Source organism: Pagrus pagrus (assembly GCF_965226575.1).
Source record: "Pagrus pagrus genome assembly, chromosome: 16".
Taxonomy (NCBI): Eukaryota; Metazoa; Chordata; class Actinopteri; order Spariformes; family Sparidae; genus Pagrus; species Pagrus pagrus.
Genome location: NC_140200.1, coordinates 4,260,412 through 4,280,174, shown reverse-complemented (window position 1 = coordinate 4,280,174; position 19,763 = coordinate 4,260,412). Strand labels below are relative to the sequence as shown.

General features: G+C 41.9%; 2 protein-coding genes across 2 annotated transcripts in view; one reads left to right on the top strand and one right to left on the bottom strand.

Annotated features, from left to right (window-relative positions):
- Window positions 1-29: 29 nt before the first annotated feature.
- Window positions 30-2,278, bottom strand: irak1bp1 (interleukin-1 receptor-associated kinase 1 binding protein 1). Its single transcript, XM_084376940.1, has 4 exons — window positions 1,943-2,278; window positions 724-805; window positions 482-612; window positions 30-378 (listed from the first exon to the last, which is right to left on the bottom strand). The coding sequence occupies exons 1-4, from the start codon at window positions 2,218-2,220 to the stop codon at window positions 117-119; spliced, it is 753 nt and encodes a 250-aa protein (XP_084233066.1). The 5' UTR covers window positions 2,221-2,278; the 3' UTR covers window positions 30-116.
- A 2,098-nt stretch (window positions 2,279-4,376) lies between these two features.
- Window positions 4,377-19,763, top strand: part of LOC311271488 (uncharacterized protein) — a 107,988-nt gene continuing 92,601 nt past the window's right edge. The window contains exons 1-3 of the mRNA XM_084377181.1: window positions 4,377-4,552; window positions 4,655-4,689; window positions 14,685-14,792. Coding sequence (XP_084233307.1) covers window positions 14,787-14,792 — 6 coding nt within the window. The 5' untranslated portion in view covers window positions 4,377-4,552; window positions 4,655-4,689; window positions 14,685-14,786. The remainder of the gene's footprint in view (window positions 4,553-4,654; window positions 4,690-14,684; window positions 14,793-19,763) is intronic.

Here is a 19,763-nt window from a genome sequence, read left to right as displayed (position 1 = left end):
TTTTTGTGTCGGCTGAGGTAGAAAAAACCTTGAAAAACTGCACTTTAATTCAGCCAAGAAATAAAACACTTTAAAAATGTGACAATCCGCTCCTTCATGAGTCAGTTCAAATGTCTTCAGAGTTTTTTCCTGCTTTTGTCTCTGAGGCTGAAGGACACAGATACCCGTGAGGAGGCAGTGATCGTGGGTATGCGGGGCAGGTATGGAAGGTGTGCGGCGCCCTGACCTCCGCCTCCGTCCTCGTCGTCCTCGTTCCTCCACTCCTTCGTCTCCTCCTCTCTGACCAGTAGTGGGGGTCCCAGCGTTTGCCCAAGAAGCTGACTGACTTCAGATGCCTTCTGCTGAGCATTTTCTACCGCTGACACGCACGCACGCCGCCTAGAGTGCAAACAAACACACACTAGTTACGATATCCGCATTCGTCATCATTAAGGACGTCTGTTTGCATTACAGCGCTGTGTGATGTGTGTGTTTTTCACACCTCAGTCTACTCAGGCACTCAGCACTGTGGTAAAACTGTGGCATCCCCACACAAACACTCTTGTCCAGCTTCTCCAGCAGGACACGACATACTTGCTCCATCTTCTCAAAATCTGAGAACGTGACCACAACCTGTGGAGGAATGGTGTTTCACCAGCATATTAAACTCAGTACACAGGCATGCTGTCGGGTCGGTTTAATCATGGAGCATTTGAGTCATTAGAGTTTGTAACAATACTCCACCTCTGCGTCCATGCGATACTGGTCTGCCTCTCGGAGGAGAAACTTCCTCACCGAGGCGTCTTTGTCACTGATGCCATGCTGTCTGAGCAGAATGAATGAAAGAGAAAATATGACATTCCCAGCAATCACCTCAAGCACCCTGAAATGTAAATCAATATATTTGTATTTCACACAAAATAAGCAGTGAGCGTACATAGAAAAAATGTACACTTATCTTCCTTCCACAATTGGTTTATTGATTACCACGATTACTCCGGTACGTGTGCAATCCTACTATTGGTAAAAAAATTACAGGCAGTGGCACTTTTGAGTTATATGACATAAGTGTTTCTATTTAATGCTACTTTCTACTTACATTCCACATTATGGAGGGAAATCTTGTACTTTCTTACTCCACTGTGTTAAAGCTACCCATTAAAATGCTTTTACCTTAATGCATCAGTAACTATCCATTTAACACTCTGCTGACAACTGAATACTTTTAAATTTGATAATGCAAGTATGTTTTGCTGCTGATACAGGGTGCCTGCAGGTATCAGACACCTAATTTTAATGCTTTCAAAGATGCTTTTATGCTATTTTTTAACCAAATTCAAGCCTTTGGGGAAACCATCTCTTTCATATTCAAGCTTTGCAGGTAAGTATAAAGTAGTACATACATGGTATAAACACTGGGTCACATGACATGGAAGCTACTGAAAAGAAATGCTGAATTTTCATTATAAATATTCGTATCAAATAGAAGAAGCAGTTAAATTGAATAAAAACAGGTGTGTCTTATTTGTCCCATTTAGTAATACAATTCGGCATTGGTTCGGAGTCGCTGGGTCACACGAAGCTATTGAAAAAAGGTGAGGTTCTGGGAGGCAGCTAACCGTCCTCCTGCTGCCAACACCGGGTGAAACTGAGGAAGAGACGTCTCGGTTTCCACCTCTGACTACTACACTGGCCTACTGCTTTTTAATGGATACGACTTTGTTTAATGTTACTACAACTTACACAACTTGACAGCAGCCTTTTTGCTTTTTACTTGTCAGTCTGTTGATAGCTCCGTACTTTACTGCCTCAGTGAACGTCCACATCTTCTGCTAACGTCTACAAACGTAACGGCATAACCGTTAAGTTAGCTAACTAGCTAGCTTAAAGTTTAACGCTTCGCTGGAAACTGCTGTTGGACTCGTATGAAGTTACACTGTTGAATGTGTGCGCATGTTTTCACCTGACAGCTTGTAAAATGTACTCGAGTCGCCGTGAAACGCTGCCGGTCACCTCGCTGACTGACTCTTTGCTGCTGCCCACACTGACCCGCACCGACACTCGGTCCGCCGGACAACACACCTCCGCCGTCCCCGTCACCTGGACCTCCCTCCCCCGGACACCACCGGGACTGTGGCGGGTAGCTGCTCGCACCTCCAGTCCCTGCTCTGCTTCGTTACCGGCCGATCCCCGACCAGCTGCCGGCAGTATAGCAGCAAAGACCCGACTCTGGTTCTCCATATTGATAGGCACTAAACTAACTTCCCGCTGCTATGGCAATAAGCGAAGTGCTCGTCGGGATTTGTAGTCTACTCCCGTCAAAGAACTACACTCAGTGTGTTGCCAGATCCAGCCTTTCTGAAAGAAGGTAGATTTGTGGGATGAATCAAATGTTAAAGAGGTCATATTGTGCTTTTTGGGTTTTTGCCTGTCAAGTTATCAGGTTTGTTCAACTCCAGCCCAACTCTCTGTCTCTCTCTGAGCTAGTGAAGCATCATGGGAACTGTAGTTTGTCTGCGGTTTCCACTGTTTTTTCACCTCAACGCCTTTATTGGGTTATGTAACATTTTTGTGCATGTTAAAGGTCTGCAAGGTGAAAAAGCCCAAAGTCCACGCCTGGTTTGGAGTCAAGCCTTAATTTCCCTAGCTTATGTGCATCAAAATGTAACAGCAGCTACATAAACAGTTTTTATGGTATGAAGGAGGTTTATGTGAGATATTTGAAATCCCACTGTGTCTAACTGGCTGTCATAAGAAGTAGTTGGTAGTTGTTTATAACTTATAATAAACAAAATACTTTTCATTAAACTAAGGATGTTATAAGAAATGCTTTCAAAAAAAGTAAGTGTATATATTTCAAATTGCTTTTTTTAATCTTTGAGGTACCTCAGGTAACATTTTTCCACATTTGGATGACAGTGGCGGATTTAAGAAATTTGGGGCCCAAGGCGAAGGCAGGCATGGGGCCAACTGAAATGAGAAGACAACAGGTCAATTATACAGATAGATACATTTTAACAGAATACACATGTATTATTTGTTTTACCTTTTGTCCCTCTCTTCCTGTCCCTTTTTCACGTTGTCTCTCTCCCTCATTCTGAAAACAAACACACACAAAACACAGTATAAGGCTCTTACCCAGTGGTGAAGTGTAAGTACATTTACTCAAGTGCTGATGTAGACATTTTAGGATTTCATGCAACTTCAATTTTGTCTGCTCCACTGTATCTCAGAGGCAAATACTGCACTTTCTACTCCACTACTGTACATCATTAACGTTGCTGGTTACATATTTCAAACCCTTGCTGCCCAGTGAAAACCATGTACCCTCAAAATGATGATTTAATGCTAATATTTGTGATAAACTGAAAGAGTCTTCCTTTGTGGGGCGACTTTAAAAAATCGTCTTGGGCCAGCTGGAAAATACATCATGACAAGACTTCGGTGAAGTTAGTTTTAAGTTGGATATTCGACATTTGCAAGCCACTCCAACATTTTAAGTGCACCTGTATTGCAAACTTTACAGTAAACACTCAGAGAAGAAGGCTACAGTGTGTACCGACTTCCTGTTTTCAAAATAAAAATGTGGGATATTTAAAGCAGAGATACTGTGTTTAAAGCTATTGAGAAGCTATTGAGCTGAGATGCTTATATTTACATATAGCCTAAAAGTTAATAAAAAATTATGAACAGATGTAAAATGAAAAAAACAAGAGGTGTATCTCATGCAGCTAGTGTAGTAACATGATCCCAACATGATTTTGAGTCAATTGATCACATGACCTGGAATCTATTGACCTAAAATGCTAATATCTGCATATAAAAATGAATAAAAATTATGAACAGAAGTAAAATGTAAAAATAAGAGGTTTATCTCATGCAGCCAGTGGAATAACATGATGCAACACTAGAATGGCTCCAATGATTTTATTATAACATAAACATGTCCCTTGTTTCTACACACACATAATACGATTAGCTGGCAGAGGATTTTAATCAAAAACATAACTAATGTGCGCAAATAAGTAATAACTGTATTAACCATAAGTGTATGAGGATTTTTATGGGGCCCTCAGGAACTTTTTTGCCTAATGGTAAGTCTGCCCCTGTTGGATGACATACATTGTAAATTAAATGATATTTAATGGTGGTCTTCCTGTTTATCTTCAGAAATATTTAACATGTTTTCTATCTGATCTCTGTAGGACGTCAAATATATATAAATATCACGTTCTGTGTGACGTCAGTATAACGTGCGATCACGTGATCTAGATCCGCTTTAACACACCTGTGTTCTCTTAATTGCCTGATGAATTCTCACGGCGCATGCGTGAAAGTCAGCTGGTCACCCTCAAACACTCAGCTTACTGTAAACAGCTGTATCAATTAGCTTTAAGTCCGTTTCAAGCCGACTGAATTATGACAAAAGCTTAGCATAGCTAGATAGCATAGCATCATGCTAATAGCCTATTTCACAAGGGATATCAAACTAGCTAAAGTTAGCTTACTTTTCTGTCTTGAATTAGCCTGTCCAAAACATCTCATCTCTCCGACCCTAAACATGAAATTCCAGGTAAATTTAGAGGTTTTAATGAGTTATTTATTCAATATTTTACTGACTTAAGTGGCTTGTTTAAAGGTTATCGGTGCTCAACTGTTTTTTATGTTTTCCCAGCTGCTAGCTAAAGAAGACTGGCAGGCGTCCCCCAGGTAGGTAGCTTTACCTGCTTATAAACACAAGCGAGCTAATAGCACCAGAAAAGGGATAGACCCCATTCATGGCAGACATGTTGAAATGTACTAAACTAGCAGCAAAACCACAGGTGTAGCTAATAAAAAACAGCTGCAATACCAGTTGTAAGGTAATATATTAGTTGTGTATGTTCACTCGGCAGTACTATGGCTCAATGGGACACTCAACAGTTAGCAATTGATTATTAATTTACTTATTTTTCTCATAAAATTCAAATGTCTTCTTGTGTGTATGTTGTGTTTTGGGTCCCTGACAAAATCCTGAAAGATGGTGAATGTTAAAAAAAAAAAAGTTACTTCCCCAATAAAATATTGACCAAAGTATAGAAAAGGCAAATATCAGATAGTAAAGGTATTGAAGAGATGCTGGCTAAGTGTCAGTCAGAGCAGGTTGTCCTGTCATTAGTTAAGACACTGAGTCTTGCATGGTACTTTTCTGCCATCGGTGTGTGTGTGTTTGTATGTGAGTGAGTAAATGGATGAATGAAATGCAAATTGTATGAATGCAGCCATTTACATTTTATCTCTGTGTGATCAGCTTGTATAATATTGTTTCTTATGTAGCAGCACCGTTTATACTGATTTTATTGTCACTCTCTGAACAGTTAAAGCAGAATCTAAACAGTGTGTTGCATTAAGACTTTGGTCAGTCAGTATCTGTTTTTGTCCAGCAGGTGGCAACAAAGTATAACATAATGGCATAGTATAAAATGTGGCAGTGCATAGTCTGCAGTACATTAATGTAGATACTTTTGAAGTAAATGTTTTATTTGTATTCACACTTGCTACCATTTTGAGTAAAAACTCTCTCAAACAAGTACTTAGTAGTAGTTGGAAGAAGAGGCTGATAATAATAACAATAATGATAATAATAAATGTATTTCCTTACAATGTATTATATTGAGATTATCAATTAATTACAAATACACAAACAAGTAAATTAATATAGTTTTCTATCAGATCATTTAAGGGCCCAATCAATGAGGTAACAGTAGAATATAGTAAAGGAAATATTAAGAATAATAATAAGGACACAAGAAAATACTGTATCAAAATAATCTAAATGTAGACTTACCTGTCAGTGCATCTGAAATTGGTATAGAGAATACTACTTTGCATAAAAAGGGCATTGTGCCGAGCCACTTTCATTAATCTGTTGCTTCAGAAGCCACATAAAGTGCAGTCCTCTCCATGTTCTGTGGACCTATTGTGTGCCCTTTTCTTTCATTTTTCAAGACCATTTGTGAGCAGCAGAGATTTGATCCAATTCTGGAACGCTGGTTTCTTTAAACACCAGAGTTTGTTTGGTTTCCCCGGAGTATTAAACTGTGAAACGGGCTTTATAATCACAACCTAAAAATACAAGGCCATATTTGTTGTTATTGTCTCTGGTTTCGCCGGTCCCCCGGTATGCTCTGTGAAACTCTAGATCTTGATGCTCCAGCCAAGAAAGATGCAGCACCCACAGCACAACAGGCTATTTTCTTATGAGAGGGAGAGAGTGAGGAAGAGAGGATAACTCTTTTACTGCTTAATCTTCTGTTAAGTCCAGAGCGTTTTCCTTGAGAGGCCTGCAGACTGTCTGCACCCATCTCCATCGCTCATATCTCTGTTTCTCCCTCCTCCCCTGGCCTGAAGGATGGCGCTCTAACAATGGGCTTTAAATGCTTAGAGCAACATAGTTGGGCGCTGTGATGATGTGGTAAATGAAAGTGGCGGTAAATTATTTGTTCGGTTGGTGATCATCATAAGGTTACCAACCACTTACATAAACAAGAATCCATTTTACTCTTAAAAGCATTAATTCTTCTCTTCCACAATGTTTATATAACTACCATCTGTTTAACAGTGCTTACTGTGATGCCTGCCATGAAATTATGTTGTAAAGATTTATATAAAAACCAAAGAAAAAGGGGTTGGTTGCACAAATAAAAAGCTGAATAAAGTGATTCGAGGAGGTTTTTGCCCTCCACTGTGTCCCTGGATGTTGGGTGAAAAGGGTCTGGGGGTCCTGAGATGGAGACTGTGGCCACTTAGGGAAAAAGATTTGACTGTAATGGTCTCTGAATCTGTTGATGTGTCTCTCGCTCTCTCTCGCTCTCTCAGATGAAGTAATAAAGTTAGCTGTGTTGGAGGCCCTCCATGTCTCTCCATAGACCACAATCAAGGCCCATGCAGTTTTATTGCAGTTTTATTTTCATATTGTCCAAGAAATCTCCAGACTCCCTCCTGTGCCCGTTGCCATAAATCGTATATTTTGACTGTATTTCTTCCACTCTGCTTTTTTTTTTTTTTAATTTATGGGTGAAGGCGATAAAACATGCAGCGTGCACTCTGTGTGTCCACAGCTGTCATCTGTCGAGGACTTTATTGTGAAAAGGGGGAAAAAAAAGTCAAGTTTCATTTTTTATTTCCCTTCACAAATCTCCCTCCCTGTTAAAAACAGATGGTGATAGAATGAGAAAACACAATAAATGGGAGATTTTCATTGTTTACGTCTCCAGACTCTTCCGATGAACAGTTTTATTGGTTATAAAAACCAACAGTATGCGGCTCTGTTTAACAATAGGTTCAGGTGGTGATCATCGTTTCATCAGCGGGAGGTGATCCGAGCTTGCGGGCCAATCTCTATGTTTCACTCACTTTCATAGTTTTCAGAAAAGTTGAGTTTTAACAACTGTGTAATTACGGCATCAGCGTAAACAGGGTCGTAACATTTGTCCACTATGACCTAAGGACACGTTGCTCGATACGTAGATGATGGCGCCCTTGCTTATTTTGGTTATTCTCGTACATGCACGTGGGAGCCGTGAACCTCTCTAGGTGCAGATGTACACATGTAGAAAAATCCACAAAAAAATCATTTAAAATCTCCCAAGCAATTTTGACTGGAAACCAAAAAGAAGTCCTTTAATTTCATATGTTTTTATGCCGTAGTTAACTGTCAGTTATACTCTCTATATTATATTTCTCAACATGAAGCTCTGAATGGTGTTTCATAGCGTTTTATTATTTTGTTGGCTTTGAAGTAGTCAAACATACTCATGCCTAATAACACTGGAATCAGCTTATAAAATATAAACTATGTCATTGTTTATAATTGTTGAATTTTTAACTCCAGGAAATAAAAATATTGAGCCATTGAGGACGTGACCTCAGTGTCCTCGTGGTAGCTGTGACCCTCACAGTTGTGGAGTGGCTTAGAGGCCTGCGGTTGTACTGGGCTGCTTCCATGTGTAAATATACTGGGGAAGTGCCAGCATGCTTAATTTTCGAGGAAAAAAAAAGTACAGTATTATTTAGCAATCTCTAAAATTCTTGAACAGAGCGTCTCTGTCGGATCTGAGAAATTGTTTATCTTGTAAAGAGACTCATATAACAGTGGGAGGGGGTCCTGTGATAATTATCTCCCTCAGTTCATTACACGGTGACCCCCAGGGTTAAATAACTGCAAATAAAAGAGAAGATTAGATATTGTTGGATAGGATATTATTATAAAATAGCTCATAAAAATTTTGCAATAGGAGTTAGTGGAATCGCAAACATGATTATGAATGTCTTTCTTATTAGCTATGGAGGGACGCCCATAGGTCCTGAGAGACGAGCGAGTTCACCGCAGAGTTCTCGACATGTCAGTATATTATCGGAGGTATTTTCTCATGCTGTCGCTCAGCTCCGCAGCGTCCATCTCTGTAAACAGCTCGTAGGCAAATAAACAGTCCTGTCGACGGGCCTTCTCCTTTCCCATCACTGAATGGACCTTTGTGTCAGCTGATATTCTGACATGTCATAGCAGGGAAAGCACAGGTGTGATAAATGACATTAACTGGTGCTGTATTTTGCATGCTGGCACACAGGCATGGTGACTGACTAGGACTGATAGATGAACGATTCGTGGGTTAAAAGAAATGGATCTCAAACTATTGTGGTAGTCAATTGTTGTATAGTTTAAGCAAAAATCTTGAGTGTTTTCTTCCTTCAAGCTTGTTAAATGTCAGGCTGCTGCTCTACTTTGTCCTCTATGACAGTAAATGAAGAGTCTTTGGGTTTTGGACTGTTGGTTGGACAAAAGAAGCAAATCTGAAGACGTCACTTTGAGTTCTGGGAAACTGTGATGAGCTTTTTTCCACAGTTTGTTTGGCATTTTATATTTTATTTATAAGCGCTCAATCGGTTAATCGTGAAAATGACGTTATTTCTGTGTAAGTCGCTGAGAACGGCTTGTTTGTAACTATTTGCAGCATTATGAAAGCAGGATTATTGAAATAAGTCAAGAACGGTTTTGGATGCCGCACCTTTCCTGTTCATTTCCACTTGTGGTCTCTTTTTTTATGGTTCACTGATGAGAGGTTTCCATGTTAGGCCTATGTATCCTCAGCCTCACACACACACACACACACACACACACTCAGCTTTGGGGCACCGCTGAACCTGTTGTAAAGACCTCATAAAGACTCAACATCTGTTTATTGCAATGCGTGCCAGAAGATTCTGCAACACAGACACCCACCCTGATAAATACCCACCCGCTTAAACACACATGCTCAGAGAGGTCTGCATGTTTTAATTACTGTGTCCAGGCACACACACACACACGCTCACACACACGTGCAGACACACACACAGGTGCCTGGGCTAAGCACTCTTATAATGATGATAATGTGCGTATATGTGCCTAAGAGGGAAGCAATAAGATATACTTGATGTGGCAGTAATGCTTTTGCCCACTTCAGCGAGCTGTAGTATGTGTCTATCAACCGGGTCAACAGGTGTGTGTTTATATACGTTATGCTTCGTTACTATTAATGGCCTCGTTGTTGACTCGGGTCAGTCCATACATTTTGAGACGGCAGATCATTACATCATTCATGATTAAATGACCATAACTATCCAGTTTTTGATGTAGCTCTTTATCTCACCTTTTCTTTTCATGGATTTACATTTTGTGCGGTTTGTTTCTGACCATTTCCACCTCTTTCTGTCCACTTTTTCCTCTTTTTTCCTGCAGATCTGTGTTTTTTAAGGCCTGGTTGAGTTTCAGGGCTCTATTAAAAGTTCAAAGGCAGCGTTTACTACTGTAACTGGAGCTAGTCTGCACTGAGGCTTTTCACTAATGAGTGCACAGCATACACACACTCACAAAAAAACACATACACACACTCGGAGCCCATACGAATGCCCACACAGCAACACATGTTCTCCTCATGGAGGCTTCGGCGATATTCCCCGACAAAGTTCATTGTTGCTACAGGACTCAGAGAGCCAAAGATTTATCACAGACGTTACAACCCTTTCAGCACCCTGTCCCTGTTTGTTCCCTCTTTCCTCCTCTTCCTCTGCGCTCTTCCAAACAATATATCAGGCTGCTTTTCTGACAGATGAATAGGAAAGTATGATTTTATCAGATCTGTGAGTTTTCCAAGAGCCAGAGCTCTATTTCCTGAGCCTTGAGCCTGATTTCATGGTCTTTTTTTTATGTTCATAGAGATTATTGAGCTTTTTGTGACTAAAAAAAAAATCTATGTCCATTCATGTGACTTGGAGAAATACATTTTTAATTTGAAATGTAAATTATTAAACAGATAAGCTTTGATTCCTCATCTTTTAATGTTAAGGTTTCAAATTCTGCTACTAAATGTGCTCATTAGAAAATTTAGATTTAATTTCGTAGAGTCCAATCACACATTATCACCACGATCACTCTTGAATACCTTTCCAGCCCTCACTTCATTGCTTTGCTTTACATGCACAGCTTCGTATGGCGCTGTATCACTTCCTGTAATCAAGATCTACTTTATGCTTGAGATCCAACATGATATGTGTTTTTTTTTTCTCCAGCATGTCGTACTTGTCAAGTGTATGTGTACATTATATTTAAAGTGCATAAAGACCTTTAAGGACATGAAAATAACCAGAAAAATCGTTAATGGTCTCTCTACACTTCTTTCCACAAACCTTTTATAACAAATTAGAATTTAATAATGTTTGTTGAGTCTTCGGAGCGCTGCGGTTTTGACCTTCCTCTCCGCTGTGTCCTCGGATGTCTGACATTCCAGAGTAAACACAAAAACAAACAACCCAGACAGCGAGGCCTGGGATTAGACGGCTGGTAGAGACATATTTCCACTATGCCAAACCGTGTGTGTGTGTGTGTCTTTCAGTTGCTATTCATTTTTTTTATTCTCATTCAATTGTGGTTTTGCTGTCATTAGGTTTCAGTAAAATTAAGATGTTTTTATTTCAAATAATGTTATTTGATCATTTATTTAATATGATTTCTAGTTTGTTTTTTTTCCAAATATGACAGTCAAAAATACTTTCCAAGAAGTTGTTGGATGCTGCACATTTCAAATGAAGCTCATTACAAAATATGTCAACATCAGTTTTGTTTTCACTACATCCTCAGTTGAGTCAAAGTTACATTTGGTTGGCAAGTACACTCGTACCACAGGATTTAGCAATTTAGCTTCAAATTATCCCAAAAAATAATTTTCTCAGAAATGTTTTTTTAATGAGCTTTGCAAACAGTGATAAACATAACAATCCTGGCTGTTCCTATGAGAATAAGAGGGGCTAACAAGACGATAGCAAAGGGGTCCGCTTAGTAATGTTTTTTTAGTGCAGGGCTAAACAACAAGATAAAAACAAAAACAAAAAATCATAAATATTTAAAATGTAGACATGACAGTTTTAGTGAAGTGAGTGACATTCTTAAAGTAAATGTTAAGTTTTCAGTACTAACTTTGATGGGCGTAAATGTGTGTTTGGTACAGGAGCTGCAGTCGCTGGACTCGGGACAGAGGGGCGGGGTGGCAGGGCTCAGAAACTCAAAACGCCAAACGTTTATTATTACCCCATTTGCAGTAGACTTGCCTTCAGGGGAGAATCTCCAGCAATGACCCTTGGCCTCCACCGCTCAACTCCCTCCACGCTGCACCCCCTCTATCCTCCTCCTCCTCCTCCTCCTCCTCCCCGCCGCCTCACATTTGCGGTCCGAAAATGTTGAAAGGAGAATAAAAGAATACAACGGAACAATATCTGAGGTCATCTGAGCCGAGGCTGCCATTCCGGGAACGGCGGAGGTTTCTGAGGCAATATTCTTTTATTCTCTTATTATGGCAGCGAACGAGAGACGAGTGAAAAACATACTTCACAGCCTTTTTTCATCCAAGAACAGATCCAAGGTGATAAAAGTGGACGCTCCTCCAAAGTTTTACAGCTTACCATTCTCTCTCTCTCTCTTTCTCTCTCCCTTTGGTCATCCCACCTTCCCTCCTTCCCCCCCCCATCATTCCTCTTACCTCTTGGGAGCGGAGGTACTCGGCTGCCCGTTGGCACTGTGGATAATAAACACCCCCACCCAACCGCCCCCTCTCGTGCACCTTAGGGCAGGAAACCCCACATGTGCGCACCTGCACTGACTGCCATGACAACGAGGACCATCTGTCCATCAAACCAGTGTCTGAAAGAACCTGTTCTGAGGCAAATGCAAGGAGGATAAACACACGTACACACTCGCAGCCGCATAGTGGACCCGGGTCAGGGGTTAAAGAACCTTATTTCCTGTCCAGACAGACGAGGGCTAAACACCCCTCCTCACTTCCACTCTGTCTCTCGGTTTCGCTCTCTGTCTGAGCTTGATCTTTGTTGGACTGCACAAACGTCTTTTTTTTATGTGTGTGTGTCCTGAATGTGATTGATGCTGTGTTTGTGATGGCAGCCTCGTCTCAGCTGCCTTAGCTCATCCTAGTGATTATTAACCATGCAGCCTTTTTCCTCACAGGAGCTCTTAACTTGCAGACCAAAGGCTGATTTCATAATAAGCTATGGAGTAAGCTAATCTCTGAAAGTTACCATGTTTTTTTTTTTTTTTCCTTCAGTCTACTCCCAGCGGCTTCATTAAAAGGGCATGATCTTATGTTACAGATTTGAAAAGGCTTTGGCGAAATATTCTCGTTAGTCACTATTGAAACCAGCTCCTCAAAAATAATTTCAGGCTCTGTATTAAATCAGCAGTCTACACAGAAAAAAAGCTCTTAAAGAAGTCTTTTTGAGGGCTTTTCAGAGCACACATGGCCAAATATATCTAGATATGGTTTCATGCATTTGAACTACTCGAGGCATACGTAATTTATCCTCCGCCGCTTAACCAGCCTCCAAACTGGACACATCCCTCAGCAAAAACGAGACAAACCGAGCACGCCTCGTGTGTTTATCAAGTATCCAGAATACATTTGACTACTATTTTGCCCACGTCTGCTTCGGAGTGAGCCTCTGTGGTGCAGGGCTGCTCTGGTAATAGCCTGTGTGCTCTGCTGTGCTGAGATTAATGTGAAGACTTATTGATGTAATGATGGAGCCATGAAAGAGCACTCTGGGCCGTGGTTTGGGCCCAACACATGAGCCTAATGGACTGTGTGTGTGTATGTTTGTGTGCATGTGTTGTGTCTGCATGCAGTGTGTGTGTGTGTGTGTGTGTGAGTGTGAGAGAATGTGGTTTTGGACCGAAACAGATGAAATTAATTGAGAGGTTTTGCCTTCGTAAGAAAGGACCTCCAGAATTGAGTCCGTATATTTCTGTAAGATTATCTCGCTCGTAGAAAATACCTGACTTTAGGTGTGTGTTGATATGTTAGTGTGTCTGTACATGTGCGTATGACAAACTGCATGACCTCAGACTTCCCTTAACTTGTAGTTCATGCACGCTTCTGTATGTCTCTTTGTAATTTCTGTCCATGTGTGCTTTGCATCGTGGTTCTCAGATGCCCAGTGGTTAAAGGGCAGCGCGGCTCATACCGACACTGTGGGACAGCATGGTTGGAGGCAGCTTTGGAGGAGGCTGAGTAAATACTGCCAAAATTAAAGTGGTACCTTTACAACTAGTGCCCTGCGGTGTGTATGTGTGTGTGGGTGTATCTGTGTCTCCACAGATTCTCCGGTGAGGCCCAGCAGGTGCTGACAGGACCCCCTTCATCTCCCCACTCCCCCTACAAAACCATGTTTTTTTGTGTGGATGTCGAGGACTGTGTGTGTGTGTGTGTGTGTATGCCAGCAGGCTTGATCTGCTCAGTGTGGGTCTGATGTTAAAGTGATTGACAGCCGAGCAGTCACAAGGGCGATTGAGAGCAGTTGTGGGAAGAGAGGGACCTTACAGCCTCACAGCTTTCAGCCCTGAGGGGGAAGAGGGAGACAAATACAGAGAGAGAGAGAGACGGAAGACAGAATCTAAACAGATTAATAGGATACACAGAGATGAGGTTGGAACGGATAGATGAGTTTCAAAACGTTCTGCATGTTTGGCTCTCAAAGGGCACCGTTGTATGGTCGAGCAAAAAATGGACAAGATGAAAGTTAACCTGCTCCTGATGTAAAGTGGTCTTGCTTCTTTATAATCGTCATCCTGCCTATTTCCTGATCTCATGGGTTGGAAACCCTGGGGACGATAGAGGTTTATGGGAAATAGCTCATACTCACGGAGTGATGTCATATGTAGGAGACAGACCAAGCTCTCCCTGGCTGATATGCCGAAGGGAGGGCAAATACGAGTTTGCAGCATCTGAAACACCAAAGACTCCTTAATTAAGGCGAGCTGTGACGTCTTTCTGGCCCTTCATATTCCCCCGAGTTCTCTTCGTTAGTTCGTGCTCAGACAGCTCAGAGAAGTCTCTGCCATATTTCATAATCATGTCATAAAAGAATAAAATAATTTGGCTTAATTTGGTTTATTGTTTTGATCCAGTGAGTTCGGTTGCATGTCATTAATTTATGGGCTAAAACTTGGCCCGTGGAGTTTATCAACACCCCCCTTCTTCCAACCACTCTGGACTCTGCAACTTGTCCATTTTACTTTATAAAAACAGAAAAGCACCTCAAATAATTGTTAAAAATTAAGTCATGTTATTTCTTTGAATTTGTTCTGTATGACTGCCACACAACCTCTTTATGTGCTACAGACAGCCAGAGTTGAAGCTCCGTGGAGGCTGAAGTAAACCAGGCATGAACTAACAGGCTGTTACGCATCACCACAGTCCTTTTGGAGGAGAGGAGGTGTAGCCATGCAGGTAAGTGAATGTAATAATCTTCTCAGATGCGTATTTGCTTTATTTATGTGAATATGTGCGCAGGAGAGACAAGCCACAGCGTCCCTGCCAGTGCAGCACAGGAGAGCGCTGGGCCAGCGGCCATCTGGGTTTAGAGGTGTCTTTAAATGGCCGAGGTGTAAATCTACTGCCCATGTGCCGGAGGGGACGTCAGTTTCTCTCTGGCCCGCAGACCCGCTCACAGATCAATAAAGTTAACTCAAAACATTCACACTCTGCCATCTGAAATCAACCATTTAATGAGTTGCTGTTCCTGTAAAAAGTGGAAAAGGCCCCTTCAGATTTATTAGAATAGAAAGAGAGTAGAATTCCAGAAAGGAGGAAGAAGAAGAAGGAGGAGGAGGAGGAACTATAGATTTTCTGTTTGGATTCATTTCAGACCCACTGACTGCATCTCTGCAACACACAAACACATGAAAATAAGCTTCTTGATCCACTTTTTTATGACTTGACTATAGAAGCACCGTTAAGTCATGTAATTTCACTTGAAATACTGCAGGTCTGCCTTCTGAATTTTGCCAGCAGCAAAATGGCTCTTCAGCATGTTTCAGCAAACGACTATAAACTTTTTACAAACACCGAATGCTGAGTAAAATAGCGCTGCAGTTTTCATGAGTTACATCTATTCCTGCAGGTCTCTCCTGAATAACTCACACTCCTGACGATGTGCGAACGGACGTTCTGGCAAACTGTTAATACATTTACAAAGACGTTGAGCCGCGGCCCTTCTCGCTCGTATCGCTTTTAATAAGAGGGAAGTGTGGAAAACAGATATTCCTGATGTGATTTCTATTATATTTGATTGAGTGAATCATTTCATGTCGGTGTAATTGAGCTAAACTTTATGGCTGAGCGACACACGCAGGTTGTGTGAAATGTGTTGATCGAGCATCAGCAGCGTTTTTTAATGATGCATAGACCATCCTGACTTTTTTTTTTTTTGCACCTTCCTCTTTAACGCGCGATGCGTCCTGAGTTTGGTTCTTGGCTGCCCTTTAACTCCTGGACGTCTACGCTCTCTCCAGGGTTTTCCTAAACTCCTCCTCTATCCGTTTCTAGGACACGGCCCATAAACGCACCTCGCCACGTTCATCCAAACACCGCTCTCTACCTGAAAATCATCTGATGATTGGTTTATGCTGATGGAGTGCATATTAAGTGTTCCATTCACTCTCCGCTTCCCCAATCTCTCACCCTCCAGTACCGGTCAGGCGTCCCCTGAGGGCCACACAGGAATAGGAAGGAAGACAGATGAAATTGTCCTTTTTACGGCAATGTCTTACTTTTGGGGTTTACATTACTACATTATGAGGTAAATCCCTCTAGCAGCTGCCAGACAGAGAGAAGTTTCATGAGATTGTGTTACCTGCACACTCTTCTTTATGGCGGCCGCAAAGAAAATCCTACATGTTAACAAGCGCGCATGGAAAGAATTAGACTGTGGACTCCACGCAGGGTGCCGTGTCTCATCAGGTGCGACGTTATGGGGTTAAATCTGCGCATGCTTGCGGACACACGAGTATGACAGGCGCTGACAGTTGACGACGGAGGTCAGGAGCACGCGCTGCATGGGGCAGTAAGTGACATGCAGTCCAGCTCACCTGGCTGTGGAGACATGTCTAGTTGTGGTGTGCAGGATTATTTGCCTGTGACCCCTGTCTGTGCAGGAAAGGTGGCTAAACATGTGTGAGACGCTAGCGTGTTTGTGCTGGTAATGCGCTGTTTGCGCGAGTGTGTGAGCCTGTGTGTTTATGCTGCTAATGGGGGTTTAATTTGATAAGCGGTCTGCAGATTTGTCAGCGCTCAGCCGGGATGGAGGGAACTGGGCTCTGTATATTTTGGGTAAACATGAAGAAATTCACTCCAGGTTTCTTCTTTCTCTGACTTGCCTGTATGTATATCCTACTGGTTTGACATGTTGACAAAGATGTAATTGGGCATTTAGTTAGTTAGATGAGAAGATTGATCCCATTCATGTCTATGTGCAACATATGAAGCTAAAGTTGATTACCTTAGTTTAGCATAAAGACTGTAAGCTTGCCTGACTGTCCACAAATGCACCCACCACCAATTAACATGTTGTGTCTTGTCTTGTGGACAATTAGTAATTTTTTAGGGGAAGTTTCATGCTTTAAAAAAGTCAACTGCTGGTCTCCTTGCAACTTGGTTGTGATGACAAGGCTCCAGGAGATCACTGCACCCTGCTGTTCACCAAGAAATTGTTTCCCAAAACACTGAATTACTTCTTTTTTAATACAAGCGATCCTGGCTCCAGAAGACCAGTTCATAATCTTGGCTAAATGTGGGTGCAAGGAAATGGGGAAAGGAAAAAACAAAAGTCAGTAGCTGTATTTCCATCAATGTATTTTTATGCACATTTTGAAATTTCACTTCAGAAAAGGTTGATGAAGAAAGCAATATTTAAAGAAAATTAAAATAAATTTGCAAAAAAGCTTGTCTGCTTGTTTGAGGTTGTTCTTGCCTTTTCGATTAAGAGTTACTGACATGACTGATGAGCTGTTTCTGCTCAGAGAGGAGAGTGAAGACCTTTCCATTTTTGGCCTCATTGATGGCCAAGGCGACTTGATTTGTTTCTTCTTCTTCTTTGAGGTTTGTTGGCAGTTGGCTAACAACTGGTTTTGTTTATTGCTCAGAACCTCCACTTCTACGCTGTTTATTACAGCCATGCGTAACGTAGCCGTGTAACTGCCAACTTCTGACACAACTACGCTCTTCGTAAGCCTTGTTTGTTCCCTCCAAACCAGTTGAGGGGAAAGGCGCCGAATCCACATGTTCCTTTTATTCTTTTTAGGGACATTTCTGTATCAAAGTTCATTTCAAATTCACTTGACAGTTGGATGGAAACACGATGTTTGTCACATGTTTTCCTAAACCTTAAAGAGTTTAATTAAAAGCTAGAGAGGCAACTGTTGAAAGCCTCGGGTTTGAACCCCGTTCATGTGGACTCTGGGCTTTGGGCCTGTGGAGAGGGTTTTCTATGGGACACATATGGAGTTGGGGGTGGTGATGGAGGGGGCTGTAATGTAGTCACAACAGAGGGTTCAGAGCCAAAGGAAACAGGGGTCTCTCTCTCCTTCCTAAACAGGATGAGAGGACGAGACCACACGCATGGCACACTGTACGCTGTATTTGTATCTACATATAGATCAAACTGGCTTCCCTTTTTTTCGATTTTGATTCTTCTTACTTATTATATGATTTTAAGTTGAAACTAAAGGTCCTTTCCCTGCCTTTGTTTCTCAGACACACTGTTCCTCTCTGTACAAAGCGCCACGATCCCTAAGGAGCTTTCTCTATGAATGGCTCTACTGTTTTTCTCTTATCTTTATATTCCCCCAGCTCCTCTTCCTCCTCCTCCTCCTCCTCCTCCTCCTGACCAGGAAGTGAACAGTGATAGACCGTATTATCATAGATAGACGTCTTAACTCTCTCTCCTGCTTATGTGTGCGCAAACACACAGAGAGCCAACATTTAGACACAGATGTACTTTTTCACTTCTCTACACAAGCTAAAACAAACACACGCTTTCTCGTTATTTCTCGCCCTTCTCTCTTTCCTAGCTGGCCTGGTTCAGGCCATTTGTTTCACTGCGTCCTCCGGCTCGGTCTCGCCCTCGAAGGCCTTGTGTCCGCCTTTTGGCAGAGAGCGCAGTCATGTTGAGGAACAAGTCAAAGTAAGGTCAAACTAATAATGGACGATCATGAATAAATTCAAGGTAGGATTGTCTGTCAGTATTGTTGCTGACGTGGTGTTCAGTTGAAAATCATAGTTATGGAGTGATGGGAGTTTATTGGGTGATAATCTGATGAGAACAAAGATTTAACACACACACCAGAGCACAGGTATCTTTTTCGTTTATTAGCATAACGCTACCACAGTCACGTCTAACACAACAGTTCAGTTGTGAGTTTCTGGTTATCTTTGGCCCGGCGGCGGTGCGGTGACTCTGGCCACTGTGTGTGTGTATATGTGTTTGTGGTGTTATTCCAGGTGTTTTGTCAGGAATGGTGTGTGTACATCAGCTGGAGACCGGAGAGGTACCATCCTTCATCACCATGCGTGGTGTGTGCACGTGTGTGTGTGTGTGTGTGTGAGTGAGAGGGAGATAAAGAGAGTGGGTCGGCTGAGGAAGTGAGGGCGGATTTTCTGAGATCCGTAGACACCCAGAGATGCTTTGATATATTATATGGAGAAGCAGAGGGGGACAGGAGCCAGACTTGGCCCTGTGTGTGTGTGTGTGTGTGTGTGTGCGCACGGTGAAAGTGTGTAAACACTCTCCTCTGCCCCCGTTGTTCTGTCCAGCTAAGGCTCTGTGCCAGGAGGTACCCTCACACACCGCCACAACCACACTGAGCAGCAGGAAATCCTCTGATATTGGTGTGTGTGTGCCCATCAACATCACATATGACCATAATGAGCATCACTGCGGGAGTGGGAGGCATCCGTACCAAAGATAAGTTAAGGTAGAGAGGTGAAGGGAAACTGAAAGAACCAAGCGCTAGAACATTTACCTGACTCAAGTGTCTAGACAACAGGTATGATAAAAAGAAAGAGTGAGATGAGTCGAAGGGTACAACATGACACGAGACAGGGAGGAGAAGAGTAGATGTTTTTTTTACACAGTGGAAGTTAAAGTGGGAAAGATGTCATGAAAACTGTAAGTGGAGCTTTAGTAGATTTATTTAATGGCAAACAAATGATTAATAAAACTAATAAAACAGCGTCCAGACATGCAGGGATTTCAGGACTTGAGGGCTCGATGAGCCTGTGTGTTACTTTGTAGAAATTAAGTATTTGTAGCATCTCTGTAAGATCAGTTATGATGCTGTTAAAAATCTGAAAACCTAAAATTAATATCGATATTGTCACATTTGAAGCTGTATTTATTGAAAGTACAGTTCCTCTGTAGAC